The 20985-nt window shown below is 52.2% G+C and overlaps 1 protein-coding gene across 1 annotated transcript; it reads right to left on the bottom strand.

The window, feature by feature from the left end:
• Nucleotides 1-2563: 2563 nt before the first annotated feature.
• Nucleotides 2564-20776, bottom strand: ROBO3 (roundabout, axon guidance receptor, homolog 3 (Drosophila)). The gene is made up of 28 exons (XM_006892844.1): nucleotides 20462-20776; nucleotides 16545-16871; nucleotides 15751-15908; nucleotides 15061-15181; nucleotides 14831-14969; nucleotides 14398-14525; nucleotides 14020-14144; nucleotides 12272-12443; nucleotides 11807-12012; nucleotides 11501-11582; nucleotides 11045-11210; nucleotides 10680-10846; nucleotides 9677-9798; nucleotides 9279-9504; nucleotides 8971-9092; nucleotides 7678-7849; nucleotides 7390-7575; nucleotides 6860-6883; nucleotides 6737-6779; nucleotides 6416-6555; nucleotides 5935-6129; nucleotides 5670-5808; nucleotides 5295-5507; nucleotides 4834-4982; nucleotides 4584-4691; nucleotides 4212-4373; nucleotides 3402-3580; nucleotides 2564-2575 (listed from the first exon to the last, which is right to left on the bottom strand). The coding sequence occupies exons 1-28, from the start codon at nucleotides 20619-20621 to the stop codon at nucleotides 2564-2566; spliced, it is 4143 nt and encodes a 1380-aa protein (XP_006892906.1). The 5' UTR covers nucleotides 20622-20776.
• Between the last annotated feature and the right edge of the window lie 209 nt (nucleotides 20777-20985).

The following is a 20985-nucleotide window of genomic DNA, read 5'->3' as shown; positions in this document are numbered from 1 at the left end:
TCAGTGCCACAGTGCTCTCTCCAACCTTCCACGTAAGTGAAACAAGAACCAATGCTGTGGAGGCTGAGCTGGGATCTTGGCTGGTCTGGGGAGGAAGCTGAAAGTGGGAAGGGATCGAATGGGGCACAAAAACATCCTTTTCATACTGTTGCCACTATAGCATTATTGCTGTGATGGTGGTGGTGGTGTTATGTCAAGTCAGAAAAAACTCATAGGTGAACCTCCCATGGACTTTCAGAGACTGTAAATTGCACAGAAGACTCCCTTTCTCCTAATGAGCAGCTGGTAGATTAGAACCATCAGCCTATGGGTTGGAAGCACAACCCCTTACCACTAGATCTTAGAGAATTTAGTATTGTAAAACAACCTAAACTCTCTGAGATTGTCTTCTAAATCACTCTCTATTTTGGGGGGACAAAGCCTGGCACATGGGAAGAGGTACCTGACTCAGAACAGGATTAAACATTCATTAACACACAGGGAGTAGAGCCACTTATTTCTGTTTTGCAGTTGAAGAGGAAACTGCATGTATCCATCAGATTTTATCAGAGTAGAAGATTTTCAGGGACTGATCGTGTTGGGACGTTATCCTGAGGAGGAAACTCCTGCTTTTAGAAGTTCCAGTATACCCTACCCCAAAGAACAGCCTCAGAGGGTTTCTTCAAATTGTCAAAGTAGCTACATCCAAAAAAAGGGTTTTACTTGTTGCATGCCATTAAAACAATTCATTGCTGACCCTCCAGCAGGTTTTCAGAGGCTATAAATTGCATGAGAGAAGACTGCCCATCTTTCTCCCAAGGAGCAGCTGTGGACCTGAACCATTTGCCTTTGGGTTGGTGGTGCAACTCCTTATCCATTAGGCCACCAGCTAATGAACACCCTTCGCACACCGGTCTAGTCTCTTCCACTGCTGCTGGTCTGGTCCAGTAGGTAAGTGAGAGCACTGCCAACCCAAAGGCAAGTGGTTCAAATCCACCACCTGCTCCACAGGAGAAACATAAACAATCTTCTCCCATGTAATATACAACCTCTGGAAACGCTCTGGAGGTGAACTTTGAGTCAGTTCCCACTCAAGGGCACATAACAACAGTGAAGGGGTGGGCTGTTTCTAGGGGTCCCAGAACCCTGGATGCCACAGGAGGCTATGGAGGACAAGGAGACAGGAGACTTCCTCATTCAGTGGGAAAGATCAGGGCAAAATCCACAGACTGAGTGGAGAAAGATGCAGGCCATGACCAGATGGCCAGCACCACAGGAAAACACTTTGGAAAAAGGTAATTAGGGAGCTAGCTCTGAAAAGCAGTGCTAACACCCTCTCCCCGTCCCCCAAACCTGGAAGCTTTATGTGGAAGTCCTGGGTTAAGAGTAAATGATAGGGTTCAGGGGAGAGGTGCCTCTCACTATGCGGGCCAGGCATCCTGGGGTTGGATTTCATGATGTCAAAGCAAAGAGTGTGCTCCAAACAGATATCTGTGGCTTCTATTTCCTTTTTCTTCATTTCGTGTTTCTTTTTGTTTTCTGGTAAAGTCCCTTTGGAAAACATTTCAACTTCATTTGTCACACATAAGGGGAATGAGGAATTATACTTTGGCCAAAGTGATGAGAGAGATCAGAAAGCTGGGCTTGGAGGGTAAACAAGCTGCTCCCTAAAGTTCCAGACAGCCAAGGAGGCACAGCACAAAGCAGCCAATATTCTGTGGAGTGGGAGCCCCAGACTCATGTCTTCTTCAGGCAACCAGGAAGCAACAAGGGGCTTGGGTTATGTGTAAGGTATCAAAAGAGACCACGGCATTCACGGCCCAACTACTATACCAGCCAGACCCATTGTGCCAGCCAGACCACTCATTTTGGGCCTCAAGTTTGCACAAATCCTCTGAGAGGGTCAGGCTGTCTAAAAAAGCCTGTTCTTTCTTTCCCAGGCTTACCCTACAAACTCCTTTCTTTGAATATTAAGGAATTATTATTATTATTATTATTATTATTATTATTATTATTACTATTAAAGGCATATTTCCTTATAGGAAAGTTAGAAGTGCCTAAGAGAGGGCACAGAGTTGGGACAAGTGTCTCACTATGGGCTGTGTGGAAAGTTTGGATAGTTGTGACTGGAAATAGCAGGCTCTAGCTTCTTTGAGAGGTAGCACAGGTCTGTGTGTCTGTGGCTCTATCTTCACTGGTGCTCTGAATAGAAGACATCCAAAAGGGAGTGAAAGCTACTAGTGTGCACTGATGCACAGTATCATGCAGCCCCCTCCACCTGACTTCCTGCACAAAGCCAGACAGAGAGGATGTGGGCTCTGAGAAGGCTCTTTATTCTCCTTTTTACAAGCGGGCTTTGCTCAGAAAGCAATGGAAGGGAAGAGCTGTGCTCTGTGGCTTCTAAGCATGCTCCTCAGTGACCTCAGGAGTCGGTGTGTCATTGCCAGGAGTGAAAGAGGGGCCAGTTCCTACTCCTCCTGGCTCACAGCATCATTTACCAAGGTGAAGGTCTCCTCGTGGGCCCTGGGCCCAGACACACCCCTTCCCCTTGGGATTCCTCTTATCCTCATCTTCTCATCATGGGTCATCTCGGTTCCTAGAAAGAAAGAGAAGCGAGGCTTATGGGCAAGCCCTGACCCAGATCAAACAGGCTGCAGGAGAGTAAGTGTCTCTTCACTTCAGCCTTCCTCCTGGGCCAGTTCTCCTGTGGAGAGCCCAGTGCCTGTGCAAGGCTCCACTGAAATGACTCCAACTCCTGGTAATCCCATGGATGTCACAGTAGAACCACTCTCTAAAGGGGTACCTGTTGAGATGACTACACACACCCTTTCTACATGTCACTACTTAATTACGCTCTTTGAAGTGTGTGACCATTCTGCTTCTGAAGGCTCCCACTGAATCTAATCAAGTTCCTGTTGTCACATTGATCTTATATAGATAGTTCTTTAAAGAGCATAATATTCAAGGTAGACTTTTTAAAAAAAATCAGTTAAACTATGGTTTTAAGGAAACTTCAGGGGAAATGTTTTATTTAAGCTTTAAGGATTAGGTTCAAGAGTTCAGAAAGTCTAGAGTCCATGAGAATTTTAAGTTCTGTTCTACATTTTATCCTCTCTTGATGGAGATTCTTCTATGAAATCTTTGATCAAAGTGTTTGGAAGTGGTAGTCAGGCACCACCTAGTTCTTCTGGTATCACAACAGAGGGGGCCAAACATGTTACCCTCTCTATATCTAGAGGCAGGGGATGGATAGTCTGGAATCATCCATTATGCATCATTTTGTCATTACTGTTTCTCCAGGATGCCTTCTTAACTAGACTTTTCTTCTCCAAGATCCTTTCTCTTTCCCTGTTTTTCAAGGACTCCTCTGGCCCACTCTCCATAGCCCTTCATCCCACATGCATGTGAATCCTAACCCCTACCTCTTGACGCTTCTGTCCTGGCCTTTGGCTCCGACTCCGGCTCTGGCTCCTTCCTGGGCCCCGGGAACCCCGAGAGCTGCTGGAACCTCGTGAAGAGGTGCTGCCAGCTGTGGAGCAAGTGCTGGTGCCCTGACCCCGGGACAGGTAGCTCGGCCTGCTGTATGGGGACCAAGACTCTTCTGCTGCATAAGAGAGAAGAGGAGTGGGGCACAGGTAGCGAACAGGACATCGGTGCTCCCCACCTGCTTCCCCTGATCACAATCTCAGCTCCAGGAGAAGAGCAGAGGACAGATGCATGCCGTAGACCAGAGAAATAGAGGGTCAGCACCCGAACTTGGCATCAGACGTGCTTAGGAACATGGAGGCAATAGCTAAAGAGACATCCTCTGAAAAGGAGGGAAAGGGCACCACAATCCCTTTCTTCTCACATTTGACCTCCTCCTTCTAACATACTTTGGACATGTTGTGAGGAGATACCGGTCCTTGGAGAAGGACATCATGCTTGGGAGGGTGGAGGGACAACGCAGGAGGGGAAGGCCCTCTATGAGGTAGATTGATTCAGTGACTGGGAAAATCGGGATGGGAGTGTCAGAGACTGTGCGACTGGCACAGGACAGAGCAGAGTTTAGGGCTGTTGTACATAGGGTCGCTATGAGTCACAAGTGACTCAACGGCACACAACAACAACAACATTGGAAGAAGGCCTCCAGAGCAGGCCCACAGGGGTGAGCTGGGAAGGAAATCCATCAGTGGCACAGCCTGCACTACCTCCAGCCTCTAGTCCCAAAGTCCAGCTCCCTGCTCACTTACCATCTTGGTGCGAGCACTGCTGGCTGCCCAGAGCTGCTGCCTGCGCTGCCCTCCTCTCCCCACTGCGCTCCCGCTCCAAGGAGGAGACGCTGCCTGCTGCTCTCAGCCCCATGGCCCAGCTAGCTTCTTCCTCCGGTGGAGGCAAGGGTGGGGGTGGCAAGTCTAAAGAGAAGCCTGTATTCAGCAGAGTCGCCTGCTTCTCCTGCTACTACTTTTCCTCCCACCCCTGTCCCCAGGAACCTTGAAGCTGCAGATGAACAGTCTTAGATTTAACTTTCCTGCCCCCTTCTTCCAGCCTCCAGAACTTACTTGTGGTTTTCAGTCTTTTCCCTCTACTGACTGTCCCCACTCCCAGACTCATTGTCACCTCACCTCCAGGACTGTGTTCCCGCCTATAAGGAAGGGCCTTGGGCTTCTTCCAGAATCGAGCCCTGGGTCCTTGAAGTGAAGGCATCTCCCCAGGTACCTGCCGGGTTCTCCCTGCAGCATTAAGAGAGAAATAGGTAAGTAAGGGACAACACAGAGAAAGGAACCTGAGGGTGAATGAGAAGAAAGCCTCAGAGACAAAAATTCCAGGGCAGGGGCCTGGGAAGTAGAAATAATGGGGCTTTAACAGACTCACCAGGGGCACTGCTGGCTGAGCTGGCGGGGCTGGGGCTGAGGTGATGAGAGGCCGTGGGGCCAGCACCCAGCCCAGCAAGTCCTCCTTCATGGCTACTCAGAGTGGGCTGGGAGGCACTGAGAGGGGAGCTTGGTGCCAAGGGTGCCCTCCTACAATGACATGAGGCCTCTGCATTTGTTCACTCAATATCACTGCACCAGGCAGGTGCTAGAGCCTCAGGCCAATACTCAAGTAAACAAGATGCCACCTCTTCTCCTTCAAGTCCTAAGCTAGTGACACTTGAGGAGTACTATGTCTGTGAAACGTGAAGAGTCCCTCCAACAGAGAGCCAGTCTGAAGACAGTGGGAGACTTTGTCAGCCCCCACTGCCCTTCCCAAATCTCACTTCTACCCTGACCCAGCTCTGAGACCTCATTACCAGGTCTATCTATTCACAGAAGACTATATACACCCTCCCCTACCTGGGCATCTGATGCAGGCAGGGAATGTCAGTGGGTGGCTGGGGAGGGTCAGGAGGTGAAGGGGTTAGAGTGGCTGTAGACTGCCGTCCATAGGAAGGAGTGGGAGAGGGTGTTTCCCTTCTGGATGAGGAGACCAGGCACTGTCCACTGGAGCTGGCCTCTGCCAACTGGCTTCTCTCGGTCATTGGTGGGCACCACTCTTCTGGCCCTGAGCTGGGGCAAACAGGCATGAGAATAGGGTCGGACAGATAGCTTCTGTACCTTCCCCTCAGCTTTCTTGCTGCCCCGTTTTCTTCCTTTCCCAACAGCAATGCCTTGCCCTGGAGGGGATGGCAGACCCTATTATGAAGGCTGGGAGGGGGGCAGTTTCCTTACCCCACCTCCAGCTCCTCCTCAGGACCCTCTAAGCAGCTCAGTTCACAGGAAGGGGGAGGTGGTGGCAGGCCTTCTGACCAGTTCAGAGAGGGCATTTGCACAGGCTTTCCCAGAAGCTTCACTTTGCCTGCCCTGGCTCCTTAAGAAAGCAGAAGTCATAGAGGAAAGAGCCAGAGAAGAACCAGAAAAAGTGTTGGGCAGAAGCAGAAGTTTTTAGGGGCAACTCTGGTTAGGACTAAATCAGTATTATGACTTGGAGTCGTACCACCGTCCCCCTGGGTCCATTCTGGAGGCGCATACTGACTCCAGGTGCCTGGATCTTCCGGTGGTTGCTGGGGAAAGCCCCCGTGGAAGGTCCGCAGCTCCTCCCCAGCTGGGTCAATGGTGCTGTAAACAGGAACCTCTCCAGGAGCCGCAGGAGCCCGGGCCGTCTGGGCCAAGTACAGGGAGATCCCTGCTTCTGTGGAAAAGAAAAAGGGGGACCCAGGGGCAAGAATAGAAGATAGGGGACAACCAAAGAATGGAAGGCAAAAGGAGGCCCTACTGGATTAGTTTCTTCCCCCAGCCCAAGCCCCCAAACTAGGGCATTCAGAGCAGTTAAGTCTCCTTGACTCACAGCCTCCCCAAGCACTGACCAACTCAGCAAAAGTGGGGCTTCTCAGTTCCCTTCAGGCTGCCCCAGGATGCTGACAGGAGAAAAGGGTGCTGGAATTTCAGGGGGCCCTTAGGGAATGAAAACTCCTCACCATTGTAGTATCTGTCATCTGGGTCAGGATTGCTGGGGCAGCAGCTTCCCCTGGGTTCCTGGGCTGAGGGACTTCGAGATGGGTGGGGCCAAGAGTCTGCCAGCCATGGGTAAGGGGCAGGGCCAAGGCCTCTGGGTGGCCTGAGGGAAAGCATGTAAACTCTGGTGGTGGAGAGCTCAAAGAGGCCAGCAGAGGCAAGGCAGTCATGGTAGTGTTTGGGATGGGAGGTGAGTGATGGTTGGCATGGGACAGACAGAGTCCTGGAGAGGAAGGAAAGGGGTCTCCTTGTTAATAGAACTATGCTTGGGTTAAGAAAATTACCTGGAACTGGCTCCAGAAAGGCCCTCTGAGTGTGGGAAGGACACTGGGGAAGATGAGGAGGTGACGAGGTTAGAAAAATAACCTGTTCTTGGGGTCTGAACCCCATGGGCAGAGATGGCTTACCTGCCGGTGTGTAAGCAAAGGAGGCTTCCGAAAAGCAACAGATGGGGAAAAGAAAAGGGGAAATGGGAGAAGGCTCAGAAATACAGATATTCTTGTCTACTCCTCAACCCTGATCCCATTCCACCACTCAGGCCGCAACCTGAACCAGCTTCCTCAGAATTTCTGGGGGCTGAGCTTCATTATTTTTCTAAAGCTGATTCCTATGTGTAGCCAAGAGTGAGAACCACTGACCTCAGAAAACCCAGAATCTCCCTCTCCTGGAATGCAGAACTCAGGCTTCCTCCGTTCAGCAGACCACGCCCTCCCACTAAGACTCCGCCCCTGGGACCCTGACTCCGCCCATTCCCTCTGTCCCTGTAGGCACGATCCGCCCCCTCGGTGAGGTGACCCCGCCCTGCGGCGGTCCCGCCAATGCCTCTCCCAGGGCTCAGGTCCTGACCGTGACGTCCTGAGGTCCCACCCCTTTTAGGCCCCGCCCAATCCCCAATAGGTCCCGCCCTGTCATGTCCCGCCCCGGTCCAAGCTCTCACCTGTGTAGTGACAGAGCTCCTTGCGCTGTTTCTGCCGCCGGTAGAGGGCAGCGCAGAGCCCGAGGAGCAGCGCCCCGCAGGCAGCTCCGCTGCCCGCAAGGAAGGCAGGCTCCCGCAGCACCCTCGCCAGCCGCTCAGCCAGCCCCGAGCTCACCTCCAGCCCCGGCTCCGGTTCCGGCGGGGATGCTGTGGGGGGTCAGACAAGTGAGGGAAAAGGGACCTGGGAACCGGAATCGGGGTGGCGCCCTCCCTGACACTCCAGACTCCCACCTCCACCTCTACACTCACGTAGCTGCACCAACACCGGGGCACTGGCCACACCCACGCCAGCGCTGGTGGCCGCTGCCACCTGGGTCCGATAGAGGAGGCCCGGCTGCAGGCCTCGGAGCACGGTGGAGCGTACCCAGCCCGCCACAGACCGGTTTAGGTGGAGGCGACTCTCATTGCCCAGGCACCAGATCTAAGAGGCGGGAGAGCGGGCTCAGAGATGCAAAAGAGCATCCTGACCCAACACGGGCACAGATGGTTCAGAATGTGAAGGGGTCTTGCTGGGAAGTGATGTGGGATTGAGCTCTACTAGGGGCACTGGTGGCCTAGTGCTGCGCTAACCGAAAGGCACACGGTTCTAATCCACCAGCTGCTCAGTGGGAGAAAGATGGACCATCTCCTCCCGTGCGATTGACCACCTCTAAAAGCTCTTTGAAAGGTCAGCTCGATACATAATGATAACAGGAGTTTCATGTGACCAAATCTTGTGTCCCACAAGTTTTTTGGCTCAGAATCTTGGAGAAGCAGAGAACCAAATCCTTCTTCCTGCAGAAGAGCTGAGTGACTCCCATTCAGTGTTTAACCTCTGTGCCACCAGAAAGGGTTTACTCACTCAATTTATTGCTGTTGAATCATAACCAACTCGTATCTGATCTATAGGGTTTGTAGAGGCTGCAAATTGCATGGAAGGAGACTGCTCATCCTTCTCCCTCAGAGAAGTGGGTGGTAGCAAACTCATTGCTACCCGGTCTTTCACAGTGAGCCTACAGATCAAAGTCATACTCCCAAGTTCCCAAGGCTGTAATCTTTGCAGAAGCTTACTCATCTTTCTCCCAGAGCAGTTTGAACAGCTGACCTTTTTTGTTTTGTTAGTTACTGTTTTAACTGACTGTCCCATTGAGGGCTCCTCACAAAGGCTTCCAGAACCAGGCCTGACCCACTGAGTTGATTCTGACTCACATCACCTCCAGGGAGTCTAGTGTCTGAGATGTAAATTTTAATGAAAGCACATTGTCTCATCTTTCACCCACAGACTTCACCACTTTAGACTGCTGAACTTCTGATTAGAAACCAGTGCTTGACCCACTGTGCCACCAAGGCTCCTCACTTGCTCACAGCTGTGGTGTGAGTTCCTTCTCATAAGTCCCCTCTATCCAGCTTCCCAGGCTACAAACCAGCAGAGACTGCCCATCTTTCTCCTGAGGAGCTACAGGTGGATTCAAACCTCCAGACCAGAGGATTTCTTAGCTTTTGAGTCCTATCTCTCCCTGCCTGCCCCAGGCCTCCCACTCAGTCCTTTCTCAAACCCCATACCTGGTATTCCTTAATGATCCCATTTTGCTGAGAGAAGAGTGGAGGTTCCCAGGACACAGTGATACTGCCATTGCCATCACTTCCCAAGGTCACTGACACTCGCTGCGGGGGACTACTGGGGGCTGGGCCAGGGTGGACATAGATAGTCATTACCCACTTTACTGGCATGCCTGCACCCTCCCCATGCCTATTTTAACATCCTAGGAAAGTGAGAGGCACCCCTTTCCTACAGCTAGCCCATGCCCTCCCCAGCACACTTTCTCTTCTTCTCTCTCTTCCTTCTTGTCCATCCGTCAGACCCTCCTTACCCTCTTCAGGAGTACTCCTGGTCACAGAGGGGCTCTCAGTCCCTAACCCCTCCTGGCCTTGAGCTTGCACCTTGATCTGGATTTGGGTTCCTGGGGGGAGTCCCCTTAGCACAGCACTCTTTTGGTTTGGAGACTCTAGGTCTAGCACTGTCCAGCTTCCCCCATCAGGGCCTGCGATCCTCCAGGACACCCGGAAACCTTGGACCAGCTGGACTGGGCCATCTATCTGTAATAGAGAAAAGCATGCCAGAAGGTGGGCACACTAGTCCTCCAGACTCAGCCCCTCTTCTGCTTGCCTTCTCCAGCCACACACTCTCCCACAACCTGTTCTCGTTCTCAGAAACTCCCATATCCTGCATCATTATCCCTGCCCTTATTCATCCCTGAGTCACACTTACTGTCCAGGACACTTGCAGGGTTCGGGGCCCAAGGACTATGGGCTCCTGCATTCGCACAACCACTTCAGCCAGTCCCTGCTGGCCTCTCCATGGGTCTTCTACAGGCCTGGAGGGACTGCTGTCTGTTGGCCAAAGAGTCCACTTAGCAGATACCAGCAGGGACAGAGACAGGACTGAGAATAGTTTGTGTCCTATTTTCACATACTTCATGTACTACTTAGTCCCTGGGGTCTGGAAGTGGTTGGTCAGGAGAGTAAGTGAGCCTGACTTCCTGCTACCTGAGTGCTCTTTCTGCATACCTAAATATTCTTTCCAGGCCTCAATTCTTTATCCTGACACGAAGTTTACCCCTCTGTGGTCTATTCTAGTCTTAATAATCTCCGTTATTATGTTGTTATGTATCATCGAGTCAGAACCGACTCATAGCTAACCCTCCAGTGGATTTTCAGAGGCAGTAAATCCCACAGGAGGAGAATGCCTAGCTTTCTCCTGTGGAGCAGCTGCTGGATTTGAACCACCTGCTTCTGTGTTGGCAGAACAACTCTTTATCGCTAAGCTACCAGAGCTCCAAATAATCTCCATTTGTTTTGTGTGAAAGGCACTGAAGTTAGAAGCCATAAAAGATGAGTAAGTCTCTACCATAGCCTTATATTCCAAGTCTATTATCAGTCTAACATACTTTGGACATGTTGTGAGGAGAGACTGGTCCTTGGAGAGGGACATCATGCTTGGGAGGGTGGAGGGACAGCGCAGGAGAGGAAGGCCCTCTATGAGGTGGATTGATTCAGTGATTGGGATAATTGGGATGGGAGTGTCAGAGAGAGTGCGATTGGCACAGGACAGAGCAGAGTTTAGGGCTGTTGTACATAGGGTCGCTATGAGTCGCAGGTGACTCGACGGCACATAACAACAACAACATTATCAGTATCACCTTGGCAAGAAACAAATCTACAAGCTGCCACGGTGCCGTGGTTTGGTGGGGGGATGAGGACTCTGACCTTACCCTGAGTGCGGACAGGCTCTGAGACAGGGCTGGGCTCACTGAGACCCCAGGACCCCACAGCTCGGACCAGAAACAGGTAGACAGTATTGGGTTGCAGGCCACTGATCGTGTGTGTCTCCAGCTGCACGCCATCAGCCACTGTCCGCCACGTGTTGCCAGCAGCTTGGCTGCAAAAGGAATGAGGTGACAGAGTTATAGAAACCAGGAAACTCCAATCTGTCTACCTCATCTCATCTATTCCCAATGAACCCTCCTGCCCTCACCTCGGGGAGCAAATCCTTGAGTCCTCACAATAGCAAAGACCTAAAGGACACAAAGGCCCTGCTCTTTGGCTTTCCAGTCATGCATTCAGACTTTCTCCATACCTGAAGGCCTCTATCACGTAAGAGGTAACTGTGGCCCCAGCCTCTGGGTTGGGCTTCCAGGTCAGGGTGATGCTGTTCTTCGTGACCTCAGTGACCACTGGCTGAGAAGGAGGCCCCGGGAGACTGCTAGGTTCTACAGGGGGTTCTGATGATACTCCCCAGTCTTCTGCAGTAAGGAAGGACTCTTAGAATAGGAGACTGGAACAAGGAGTTTCCCAGCATAACCTGCCTCCTTCCCAGAGGAGCTACGGCAGCAGTGATGGTGGACAGAGAGGCACGGTAGCCCAATCCCTACTCACACCTGCCTCCTAGGGAGTCACTACTGCCCTTCTCATCCCCAACAACTGGCACATGGAAGATAAAATCAAGCCAGGGCTCTTGGAAGAGAATGACTGCCTTTGAAGCAGATTTAGAGAAAGGCACAAAGATAAAACAAGGGAATAGATAAAAACTCACCCTGAGTCCGAAGTGAGCCACTCCAGGTGGTTTCCCCTGTAGAACTCTTGGCTACACAGCTGTAAAATCCCAGGTCTGTCTCCTGCAAAAGGACAAATCCAACAGAAGCCAAAGGAGTAGAAGCAGGTTATAGAAGGATGAGAAGATGTTGCAGGCTTTCTTGAAAGGAGGCAGAGGGATGGGAAGGAGTAATCACAGGATGCAGAGTGGTAGAAATGATGAGAGTCCCAGTGGGTACTCACTGGAGTTGGGAATGTGGACCAGGTGGCACTCTTAATAACACAGGGTCCAGGTGGAGAGCCTCACCTGCACATTGGCAATATACAGGGTACCATTGGTCATTAGGCTGAGCCGGAGGCCATCCTCCTTCAGCCACTGCCCATCCTTCTTCCACTGGACACTGGGTTGAGGACTTCCTGTCACTCTGCATGGCAGCCACACAGCAGAGCCTAGTGCCAGCGTTTGATTGGCTGGTCCCTGGAGGATGATAGGAGGCAGCCTATCCAAGGATGCTGAGAAAAAGAAGAACTTGGGTAGTTGAGAAAGGATTCTAGATACAGGAAATAAGCCTCTTGGTCCTCATTCTCTCTCAGCTCATCCCCAGGAATCAGAGAAAACTTCTGTAATCATCTGCCTGTGACCAGCTATTCATTAGCTTAGGAAACATACCTCTCCTCTTGCAGATATGATTTAAAATGCAGGAGCAACATATCTCCTTATGCTATTATTATCCTCTAGGCTTGATTCCACCCTATCCATATGGATACATACCTTCTTTTACCTCCAGCAGAGCCTTGGCCAAGATGCTGCCAGCCACACTGACCGCCTGGCACACATAATAGCCAGCATCCCCACTCTGCACTTCAGTGATGCTGAGCTGACCTCTCGGGGAAACAGAGAGGCGCCCTGTGGGCTGAAGCGACTGATTAGGGAAAAGCAGAACCTGCAGACAGAGGTAAGGAACCAAGTAGAAAATGAGGAGGCAGCTGGGAAAAGACCTCCTGGTGCCCATCAACCCCAAGAGCCAGAGGATTCTGAAGGCTCTAGTTTACAGTCTGTCCCTAGCCAGCTATAACCTTGGGCAAACCAGTTAAACCTATTCACAAAAAAATGAAGGGTTTTTATTAGATGATTTTGAGTTCCACTTCTGAGCTCTGTGACTTACTGGCTGGGAAACTGAACAAGCTATTTAACTTCCAGAACTCTAATCACTCCATGTAGGGAGCTCTGGTGGCCTAGGGGCAAGAAGCTGTGCTGCAATCCCGAAGGCACATGGTTCAATGCCACCAGCTGCTCCACAGGAGAAGGATGGGAAATCTCTCATGCAATTAACTGTCTCTGAAAACCTACCAGAGGTTCAGCTATAGGTCAGTTCTGACTCTATGGTATACAAAAACAACAATCTACCCAAATATGACTCTTTGAAAATAGCTATAAGGATAAGTGAAATGATAGGAAAATCTTCTAGCACAATGTGGTTTAAATGCTGAATTCTTTCCCCTCTTCCTGGCTTAAAAAGTGTACATTATATAGATACTTGGAAAATAAGTCAGGCCTTAGGACAAATGGCACCCTGACTGATACCTACTCTCATCCCCTATTACTATAATCACCATATTTTATTTATGAGAAAATCTGATTAAAATTAATTACTTAATTTTAAAAGTAATTAAATAATCTGATTAAAATCCAAGGTACAAAAAATGCTAGGAAAGTACAATTATGGATTTGGAATGAGAATCCCCAGAGAGATGGGAATGAATCATAATGCTTGTATTATATCAGCCCAGTTTCCTACTAGTGGACACCAGGTAGCCCCCTGTGATGAAGCCCACAGGGGGGTGCACTGCTAGCCTAAAGGCAATATCTCTCTGGCAGCTTGAATCCACCAGGGGCTTCTTGGCAAAAAGATGGGCAATCTCCTTCCCAGAGATTTACAGCCTCTGAATAATTACTTGAGGGTTGGTTCCAATTTGATAGCAATGAATTTGAGTTTCCTAGTAACATGACTTCCATCCTTCCTTTAGAGGGAGTTACTTTTGATAACACTTCAGTTCTACCATGTTCTCAGATTCTTTGCTTAAATTGAAGAGGGATGACTGTGAGAGGTGGAACTGTCCCTGGTGGAATTCCTTGTCAGCTATTAAGTAGAAGAGCATGGCATTTTCTGCCCTGAAACACTCTTGGTGATGTTTTATCCCCAAAAGTCCAAGTTCAAGAGATCAGAGACAGGGAGAGAATGAATTAAATTTGCTACATCCTTAGGACATTCTTGTCCAAAAGAAAAACAATTTTCCAGGGAAGAACCTGTTCTCTACTACCTCAAACATTATGCTTTATAAAGCAAGTGCCTGATATGTGCCAGATCTTTACACTCATTATCTTATTTTAATCCACCAGATGACCTGCAAAAGTTCCTGAGAGGACTAAAATTCAGAAACAATCCTTGAGAGAAGTTTGTGGGGAGCATCAGAAGGAAGAGGGAGCTGCAGAAAAGAGCCTGGGAGAGGGCCACCTACTTGACTCCCCTCCTTCTGCCAGAAGATGGCGGGCGGGGGGTTGCCTTTAGTCTCACAGTGGAAAGTTACACTCTCTCCAGGAGCTGCCATCTGGTCCTGGGGCTGGGTCACCAGCTGGGGTGGGACTGGGAAGGAGAGGGCACATAAAGGAAGTGCATGTCAGGAGACTGAGGAAGGAGGAGAGGGGAACCCACCCGTAGCTGGAGCAGACACTCAGCTCTCACACAATTCTGATTAACTTTATTTCCTTCTCTCTCTCCTTCCTGACTCAAGTGACCTCTCCATCTCCCATTCTGTCCTCCCCCTCTCATTTTCCTACACCTCTACCCACCAGCCATCCCCTCTGCACCCTCCCTGCTGTCCCCAGTGAACCCTCACCATGAACGCTGAGAGAGCCAGACGCTTCAGCACGACCCACGCTGTTCTCCGCCACACAGGTGTAAGTCCCCTCATCTTCAGCACTCACCCGCTCAATCCAAAGGCTGTGATCACTCCGGATCTCATACCTGCTCCACTCCCCACCCCCAGTCTGAGTTGGCCACAGCTACAGACCCTTTTTGGTTTCCCCAAAACATAAACCAGGGTCAGGACACACAAAGACAAGGCAGAACTCAACAGAAACAGAAGCTGGTATTCATGGGCCCATGAATGGAGAGAGATAGGGACTGGGAGACAGATGGGGACACAGGCTTTGGGAAACCAGATTTCTCTGCTCCCTCAAGTCACAGGGTGTCTGCATCCCAACTCTAGGGCAGGGTGGGTTCTTGAGGTGATTGGTTCTCCTTACAGGCAGAAGGAGGGGATTTCTCACCGGCCTGGGGGCAGTTCCCCATCCTCCTTGTGCCAGCGCAGATTTGGAGGGGGATCCCCTTGCACTTCACATGGGAAATCCACAGGGGTATTGGCCAGGACCACTTGATTCACTGGTTTACGCAAAAATGAGGGTCGCTCTATGGCAAAGTGAGTGAGTAGTTAAGGGTCTTGCTAGATAATCCCTGGGCTACAGCTTGCCCAGCTCCTCGCCTTCCCCTGGAGGCCTACCCAGCACCACAAGTTCCGCTGCCCCGCTCTCTCGCTCTCCTGCCATGTTGGAGGCCACGCACACATACATCCCTGCATCGCTCTTGTGTGTATGTGACATCATCAGCTTCCCCCCACGGATCTGCAGAGGAATCATGATAGATATTATTTAGTCAATCCTCACAGTAAGTCTGTGAAGAAGGTGAGGCAAGTGGGCCCATAAGGAATCTGTCCAGGATGTGCCTACTGTTCTCTGTTGTTGTTTTTTTTTTTTTTCTCGGAGTCTAACCGGCCTTCTACTACTGCCTGGGCACCATGCTCCCCACCCAACTCATGCCAATTCCATCGTCCCCTGATTCCTTACTCAGTAACTGATTCTGAAGTTTCTGGTTGCTGACTCCCTATACCTAATCTCTGACCTGATCATCATTAAGACAGAATTCCCAGGCCCTTCAGGATCTTGATTCCAGGCCTGCGCTCTTTGGGCCATTTCCACATCCCCATCCTTTTGTAAATAGGAGGATGGGCCATCTCCTCTCGTGGGATTAATTGCCTATCAACACCCTCTGGAGAGTCAGCTATGAGTCGATTCCGACTAGATGGTACACACAACATCCTTTGGTAAAGTTTTACAGCCTTGAAAACCTTTTGGGACAGTTCGGCTGGGTACTGTAGAGTCGCGGTCAGAGCAGGGCTCCACCTCTCACCCACCGTGATCCTTCCTTCCTCCTCCTTGACCCTCACACTGTTCTTCTTCCAAGCCACGGTGGGCTCAGGGTGGCCGCGAGGAGGCACACACTCCAGCACTGCTGGCTCCCCCATGGCCACCACCAAGTTCCCAGGAGACTGCCGGAAGTCATCTCGCAGAACTGGAGAGGGAGCAAGAGAAAGGTGTAGCAGAGGCTCGGGTAAGCAAGCCAAAGGTTGATGACTCCAACCCGGCCACGACTCTGCAGGAGGAAAAACCTGGAATCTGTTTCTGTCAAGATCTCCACTCTCTTCCCTCCCCCCTCCCCAGCCCAACCAGCCCAACCACCACCCTCCCAACCTCTTGATGTGGAGCAGGCCAGCTCCCAGCCACCCTTCGTCTGGCTCTTGAGGCTGCAAGTCTAGACATTGCTCATTTTCCTCCCTGAGAGCCACCAGCGGATTCTAACAGCCAAAGATACAGGAGCCTAATGGAACAGCGCAGGAGGCCACCAGAGCGCCTTTCCCTTAAAGATTAGAGCCAAGAAAACGCTGTGAAAGTCGTCTGCTCAGTGCCACGGGGTCGCGATGAGTCGAAGACACTTGCATGGGACCTAACGACTGGGCTGTTTTAACTGGGGGAGACTCAGGAGCACTGCCCTCGGGAGAGAGGAACCCCTGTAGATCTAAACTTCCAGTGCCACCTCCAGCTTTGACCACGAGGGGGCTGAGATGTGGACTTGTTCTGTCCGATGGCTGCATGTCCTTTCGCCTCCTTCTTGGGTTCCTCAGCAGCCAGCTGACGCGGGGACACTCACCCGCCACCTCCAGCGAGGCGTTTCTGCTGGCGGCTGCGCCCAGGTAGTTGCGCGCCACGCAGGTGTAGACCCCCTCGTCGGGCCGCGCGCGGCGCCCGTGCACGATGCGCGGGAAGAAGAGGGCCCCGCTGGGCAGCAGCAGGCGGTGAGCGCGCGGATCGTCACGCGCGGTGGCCACGCGCGCCCCATTCTTGTACCACTCGATGTTGGGCCGGGGTCGGCCCTCCGCGCGGCAAGGCAGCGTGGCCGGCTCGCCTCGGGACACCAGCAGATCTGGCGGCTGCTCCACTATGCGTGGCATCGCGTCCTCGGGCCCGACCCTTGACCCTGGGAGGATGGAAATGGGGGATGGCACAAAGCATACAGATTAGGAACCCATGGGAGGGATCGAGGCGCCAGAAGGAAAGAAAACCTCGTTGTTGTGTTTCCGGAATACTTCACCTGACAAAGTGTATCCTGTCTGGCCACTTTTGCCAACCCTTTTGTTCTGTGAGCTCCAGTTTGCCCTTATTCGCAGATGTCCTGCGTTCTCTAATGGAGATGCCTATTGACAGGCTTAACTGATGAATAATCAGAACACAAAGTCTTTCCTTATCCTCTCCAGCCAAGTTTAAGTGAGAACTGCCTGAACCACGTGTTGGTGGCTAAACAGAGGCTGGGGAGCAGCGGGAGGTGGGGCGGAGGTAGTGCCACCGACCTTCGACCTTCCAGAGAATGTAATTCCAAGTGAGGCTAGGTGCGGGGAGACCTGAACGCTCTTGGCCTTCGGCTTCCACTCACTGGCTCGCTCGCCTTTGTCCTTGTGTAGTACACACCCTAAACGGAGCACCTGAGCCAACACTAGGTTCTTGGCCAAAGCACAAGCCCCGACAGACGGAACGGGAACTGTGGACTGGCCTAAGTGGCACGGAGGGAAGGTCTGCGCGCTCAGAGTAGTGCTTTAGGTCAACCTTAATCGGGAGCAAGGGCTTCGGGTGTTTGTTGGTAGGAAAGAGGCCCTGTGATTTCAAAGTAATTGGATGGAAGTGGTAGTGGGAACATGAGTAAATTTCCCTTTTCCTGGAAGGTGCGTAGTTTTTTAGAAGATTGTCTACAGACTGGTGATCCAAGAAAGGCTGAGAAGCACTGGGAAAGAGCGAGCCCCTTGTTCACGGAGCTAAGACTATAGATTCATGCACACTTCGCCTTCTGTTGCATACTTTAAGGATCCTCAAAGCCTTTGCCGTCGTTGGAACCAACTCACAGTTGACCCTCCAGCAGGTTTTCAGAGGCTGTAAGTCGCCCAGGAGAAGACTGACCCCGTTTCTCCGGAGGAGAGGCTTGTGGATTCCAGTTTCCAGAGTGACACTGCCTTTGAATTTAGCCTCTCAGCCCGTGAGGGACCAAGCCACCTGCGCTCCTTAGCTTACAGCCAAAACCAGCATAAGTGGATTTGTAAAGCGTGGCGGCCAGTAGGCGTCGCTGCTGCCTCGAATACTCTGCGGCCCTTCACTAAGCGGGCGTCTCTGCGCTTGCTTTCCATGTGGCCTCCCGCCTCTTCCGCTGCCATTGAGCGAGCGCTAGCTCCCGGCCTCACGGCAGGACCGGTTAATCTTCCCGCCTCTCCTCGCAGATCTGAGGACACAGACTCAGCTCATAGGGCTGTGCGGGGCTGTGACTGCTGAGAGTCATGCGGACTGCACCACTTTGAAAAGGAAATCTCTCTACTTCACCTCCTCTCTTCCATCGCATCTCGGGCCCATTTAGACTCCTTTGGTGGGCAATGCAAACACGGCTTAGGCCTTAGGCTTGTTAAGTCAACTGGGACCATAACCTCAGGCTTTCATGCTTCTTTAGCAATAAGAACTAGGGGAAATTAATTAAGTTCTCTATGTCTGTTTTTCCACCTATAAAGAGGGAGAGTGAATAGGATTATCATGGACTCATATTGAACTCAACTCATTGCTGCCTAGTAGGAGCCAACTCAGCAAACTCTCCAGTGGGTTTTCTGAGGCTGTGAATCGCATGGGAGGAGATTGTTTACCTTTGTGCTGGAGCCAGGGTGAATTCAAACCACCGGAGAGCCGCGGCCTTGGGTTCCCAGTGCAACTGTCTGCTGACCAGGCCACGGCAGCCCCTGTTAGGTACGTATGTGAAGCAACGGATTTAAGAAATAATAACAGCCAATTGTTACCAACTGAACTTCCAACTCAAGGCAATTTATGCGTGTCAAAGCAGAAGAGTGAGCCACAGGCTAATAACCAACACATCACGATTATTATATAGGATTATTCTCTCATTAGCGAGCATTGGTGGCTTAATGGTAAAGAGTTGCGCTGCCAGCACAAAGGGACACAATTCGAAGCCACCAGCTACTCTGTGGGAGAAAAGATGGGCTGTCTTCCCTCCGGGTTTTACTGCCTCAGAAAACCAGCTAGAGGGTCCTTTATAGGTTCTGACTTGAGGAACAACACAACAAAATACTACCATATCTTCCTCTCCAGCTTCTCACAAAACCCCCAGGTGTTGTTACTGTGCCCAGTTGGGTTGGGATCGACCTATAGCTGACCCTCCAGCAGGTTTTCAGGGGCAGTTTAATCGCAAGAGAGGAGATTTCCCCCATCCCTTGGAGCAGCCAGTGAATTTGAACCTCAGGTCTTCAGGATTGCAGTGCAGCTTCTTACAACTAGGCCAGCAGAGCTCGCTATTAAGACCAGGAGGGGAGAGGATTTCATTCAGTCTCTGAGTTAGTTTTCACAGCTGCAAAACGTGACTGCAGCTACCTTACTCACATTTCACTACATTTCAAACTTGTGTGAGATCGTGGAAAGTGGGAAGCACACGGCCGAAGCGCTGGGGAGGGAGAGGTGTGATTATCAGGGAAGCCCCGGAGAAAGGCTTTAATCTCATGGGGATGTGGGAGGTCTGAGATTGGAGAATCCCCGCCTAACTCCGCAGCCTCTTCTCTCGACTCCCTCCTCCCCCTTCTGGTCACCCCTCTCCCCCTAATTCCTGTAGACAGCAGCTGCAAACGCCCCACCCTGGAATTTCTTCCCGGTCATTCCAGGTCTCAGGAGATACTTCGACATCAGCCTAATGAATAGCTAATGGCCATGCTAATGAGGCCCTGGAGCTTATCCCCCAACACCGGGAGTGTCCCCCCCTCCCCAGGCTAACTTTCTAGCACGCTTTGCCCGGGACCCCTCTCACAGCTCCGGATGGTGGGCGAGCGGAGGGAAGGCCCGAAGGTCACTTAATGGGAACCACCGGAAAGGCGCCTAAGAGCGGAGTGGAGTGATCCCGCCTCTCCAGGGCTCCTCAAAAACTGCCCTCCCGGCCTCCCCGCCGCGCGCGCAGGGGGAGCGCTGGTCCAGTCACTTAATCACTGTAATTAGTGGTAACGACCTCGCCGCCGCCAGCGCTGGCCTCCCGCTAAGGCCCAGCCCAGGGAGTACCACCGCGAGTCCCTCCTTACACCTTGGACTGTCCCTGGCAAGCGTGCTGCCTGCCCCCTCCGTAGCAAACACACATCCTGCCACCCTCACAATCACCCCAAAGAGTTTTCTGAAAACTTCGGGTCCCGAAGGAAGCTGTACTCCTTGGGTGGACAAGTGTTCAGTGTGGGGACCGAGCCTCTCCTGTGAACCCCTCTCTGAGCCCAGGTCCTCTGAGCTCAGGACAGAGGGGCTCCATCCCTCCTTGTGGGATGGGTGTGGGGCAGCTCAAAAGTGGAGGTCCCCTCTGGAACCTTCTTCCTGCCGCTGATGCTTGAACCCCAAACTAAAGCTCTCAAGTGCTGAGGCCCTAAATTGTCCTTGGATTCCAGGAACCCCCCCGGGAGCGTCCGGAGAAGCCGTTGCACCACAATCCCCTGTTCCGTCTCTAACCTTCCGTCCCCATCACACCCCACCCCCAGATCCAAGCCAGCAGGACCTCACCGTTGAGGGAGGGGTCGCCGGGGGGCAGCAGGCTGTGGTTGAGCGCCGCCAGCGAAGAGTTGAAGCCCAGGAGGAGCTCGCTAGAGTTGGAGATGCCTCCGGCCAGCGAGTCCGCAAATAAGTTCATCTGTAGGAGCGTTTTGAGCAGGTAGCGCAGCATGGCGCGCGCATGGACTGCGGGCCGGGGGCGCCAGGCCCGCGCCCTGGGTCCGAGCCCCGCGGGCGGGGAGCCGGGCGGCCCTCCACCGCCTCCGCGCGCCTCCGCAGCCACCGTGCCGCTGTCCTGCCGCTCGCCCGGCCGCTGCGCGCTGCGCTGCCCTCCTCCTCCTGCGTCCTGCGCTCCACCCCGCCGGGCCCCCGAGGGAGCGGGGCTGAAAGCAGGTGCCTCGCGGACCACGGCGTAATTAAGGGATTAACCGAGTCTCCCCACCCTCTCACCTCCACCCGCCCCACGACCAGTTGGGCGCTCGCCCGGCAGCAGCTAGAGGCGCTAAGTGCGAGCTGGAGTCCCCGCCCTGCGCCCC

This window comes from Elephantulus edwardii, unplaced genomic scaffold (genome assembly GCF_000299155.1).
Source record: "Elephantulus edwardii isolate Elephantulus edwardi_28Jun2011 unplaced genomic scaffold, EleEdw1.0 scaffold00120, whole genome shotgun sequence".
NCBI classification, from domain to species: Eukaryota; Metazoa; Chordata; class Mammalia; order Macroscelidea; family Macroscelididae; genus Elephantulus; species Elephantulus edwardii.
This window is presented reverse-complemented; position numbering and strand designations above follow the sequence as displayed.

Coding starts and splice junctions, on each gene's coding strand:
- ROBO3 (XM_006892844.1), bottom strand. CDS start 20,621: ATGCTGCGCTACCTGCTCAAAACGCTCCTACAGATGAACTTATTTGCG. Junction 16,872..20,461: donor CGGCGACCCCTCCCTCAACG/GTGAGGTCCTGC, acceptor CCATCCTCCCAG/GGTCAAGGGTCGGGCCCGAG. Junction 14,145..14,397: donor TGGCTCTCTCAGCGTTCATG/GTGAGGGTTCAC, acceptor TCTCCTTCCCAG/TCCCACCCCAGCTGGTGACC.